General features: G+C 39.0%; 1 protein-coding gene across 1 annotated transcript; it reads right to left on the reverse strand.

The window, feature by feature from the left end:
- Positions 1-436: 436 nt before the first annotated feature.
- On the reverse strand, positions 437-2,313 carry LOC114465864 (putative nuclease HARBI1). The gene is made up of 3 exons (XM_028451194.1): positions 2,168-2,313; positions 1,364-1,560; positions 437-810 (listed from the first exon to the last, which is right to left on the reverse strand). Exons 1-3 carry the CDS (start codon positions 2,311-2,313, stop codon positions 437-439), a joined length of 717 nt encoding a protein of 238 aa, XP_028306995.1.
- Between the last annotated feature and the right edge of the window lie 694 nt (positions 2,314-3,007).

A 3,007-nucleotide genomic window follows, 5' to 3' on the forward strand; every position in this document is an offset into this window, starting at 1 on the left:
CTTCACACAGTGAGATTTTATGGCCATATGAGGTTGAAATAATATCTCTGCTTAACTAACAGCAATAATTAAATGTTGGCCATTGTTTCCCAGTTACCAGCCAAAGAACTTTACAGGTTGAACCTCATAGAGCAAATATACAAACAAACTGGAACAGATTTACCTTCAAAGGAAGATAGAGAAGACGGATCTTGAAATCCTGTTACTTCAACGACAGTTAAGGTGGGTGCATAAGCATATGTGAAGGATGGTACTATCTGTAGGGATTTTAATAGTTGCTTTTGTACTTTTAGGGAATAAAGAACACCACAACAAAAGTTTTTTTTGTTTCTGCATTTCTGTATTTTCTTTTTCAAAAACATTTCTGGGGCCTTTTTTCCAAAGCAATGTTGCTTTATATAATGTTGTGATGGGGGGGGGGGGTTAAGGAAAGAGTTTAGCGTAAATTCTTGCAGACAATATCCCTTATGGCCCTTCCATCCTGGACATCAGCAGCAGGATGGAACGGATGGTCATCCTCAGGAAACAGTTGTACGGCAGGGTGTGGCTCCCCTCTATTAATTGCAATATTATGGAGAACAACACATGACACAATAATGTCACATGCCCTTGCTGGAGTGACCCTGAGCTTTTTCAGGCACTGGAACCGAGCTTTGAGAATACCTATGGTATTCACAACCCGGGCTCTAGTCCTGCTGTGGGCCACATTAAAATGTAGTTGGGGCCCAGTCTGAGGGTCAGGATTTGGAGTCAGTAACGTTGGCAGGCATGGGTAGCCTCGATCTCCCAATAGGTATCCATCAAAGTGGCCTGTAATAAGACGATATACAGAACTTCAATTAAACTGGAGAACAAGAACAGTGCAAAAAACGTTCTTCCTTAACACTTGCAAATCTGTTGCTCAGACTACACTCCCGATAAATTCTGGAGTCGTGCACAGAGCCTGGCCACTTTGCTTCCACAATGGTGATGAGGTAGGAGGGATCACATATGATCTTCACAGTTCAGAGGATGACACGTTCAATGAATTACAAATACATTTCCATGTACATGAGTGAGATAACTGTTGTATCTGGACATTGATGCTGTGAAATGATTTCCTATTCACATAGTCCGCCTCATTTTCTGATGGAGCAATTATGGGAATTTGTGTCCCATCCACACAGCCTAAAACATTTGGGATCCCTGCCGAATGAGAGCGCATTAAACTACTCACCCACCTGTGTGGTTGCAGCACAATGCATGTCATTTTACTAATACAGTATATAATGTGTACATCACTCACCCGCAATCCTGTAGAATTCTGCCTTTATATTAGCCACAGGCTTGTATCCTGGGAACTTGACAAATGAAGGAAGTCAGCATTTTAATGCCAGAGCAACCTTCCTTATCGATCTGCATACTGTTGCCTTTCCCAGGTGCTCAGCAATATTATACAGGAAACTACCGTTAGCGAAAAAATGTAAAGCGGCACACAACATTTGTGTGGATGTGAGGGCACGTCCGCGGTGTGTAATGTTCCTAATGTGTGGTCCCAGAAGATCATCAAGATAAATTAAACTGTTCCGTTGTTATTATATTCATCATCATATCGTCAAATGTGTGTTCATGTGTACAATTTGTTATGTTTTAATACATGATGACTCCATTACTCTTTACACTTTTGAACAGCTGAATCATGTTAGATTAAACAGTACAGATCGTATTGTACTCAGTGCAACACAGAGTCTCTGAAGGCCAAAACTCAAACTCACATGCAGATATACACGCACACACACACACACACACTATCAAGGATAGATAAGAGTGGCGCCCAACCTTCCTCATAATATACACGTCTTCATCATCCTCAAATGTTGGGCATCTGACTCCCTCCTTCTCCTTACCTCAGGGTGGAACTTTTTCTGTTATCTGTATAAAAGCTTAAGCTGTGAAACTGTTAGTTAGAGTGGGTCTTGCCTTTTTGCTCTGCCACGAGCCTTTTGACCATCCTTGTTGGGGCCTGCTTTTCATTCTTTCAGGATGGAAGCTTCTATTTTACTCCTTTTTTATTTAATTTTATAATAAATCTTTTTTATAAAATCATTAATGCTTCGACTGGACTCCATCATTCAACCAGAGCAATAAATGTCTCCAAATGAGGTCAACCGCAAATTTGCCGTGACACCGTGAAAACCGGTAGCGTTCCCAAAGATACTCCTCAGGAAAATAAAACATATCCTGTCTTGGCCGGAAAAACCTCTCGCGGCGTAAAGCATTTCTAATCATTTGAGCTTCTATGTCAATGGGATTAGCAATGAACGGACAATCCATGACTTCACTCTTGTCCAGATGGGCGGAGCCAGGTAGAAACCCAGGGTTTCTTTGATAAAACCTGCCAGCGACCAGGTTTAGTTCACAGACAATGTTGCCATGGTAACATACTCACAGAAGAACATACCTCGCGTTTAGGAATGAGATACTCAGAGTTTCCCTCATTTCAGCCTGAACATACTCAGAGTTTGAACATAACCTACTTTATGGAATAAACCTCTGAAATGTACAAGTGTAAATGAGAATCATCCAAGAAAAGAGAAAGAAAAAAGGGTATTTAGGTCACTATTCAATTTCAAAAATACAAATGTAGATATTCACAGTTTTGATGCTTTTTTTGTGTGAATAAGGGACAAAGTCTTGATATTATTTTTTAATTTGACAAAGGAATCTCACAAACAGTGGAGAAGACGTGTTGAATTTACAATTGTGTATGTAGAATTTATAAATATATATAAAATGAACAGGTTCACTATTAAATCAATATAATATTTGTTATGTTCAAAGTTCAGTACATAATAATACATTTACAATGAAATTAAATGTTATTAATTCTGCGCTGCAAAATGTTTTCTGTTTGAGCCCCAAAAACAAGTGAATGATCACAATAATAAAAGAAAGGTGTTTGTTATTGCAAAAACTGCATTTATTGTCTGTATGTAAAATGTAAATAAATACAAATTGATTGGATAAA

This window comes from Gouania willdenowi, chromosome 1, assembly GCF_900634775.1.
Source record: "Gouania willdenowi chromosome 1, fGouWil2.1, whole genome shotgun sequence".
NCBI classification, from domain to species: Eukaryota; Metazoa; Chordata; class Actinopteri; order Blenniiformes; family Gobiesocidae; genus Gouania; species Gouania willdenowi.

Coding starts and splice junctions, on each gene's coding strand:
- LOC114465864 (XM_028451194.1), bottom strand. CDS start 2,313: ATGGATTGTCCGTTCATTGCTAATCCCATTGACATAGAAGCTCAAATG. Junction 1,561..2,167: donor GAACGCTACCGGTTTTCACG/GTGTCACGGCAA, acceptor ACAACGGAACAG/TTTAATTTATCTTGATGATC. Junction 811..1,363: donor GGTTGCTCTGGCATTAAAAT/GCTGACTTCCTT, acceptor GTCTTATTACAG/GCCACTTTGATGGATACCTA.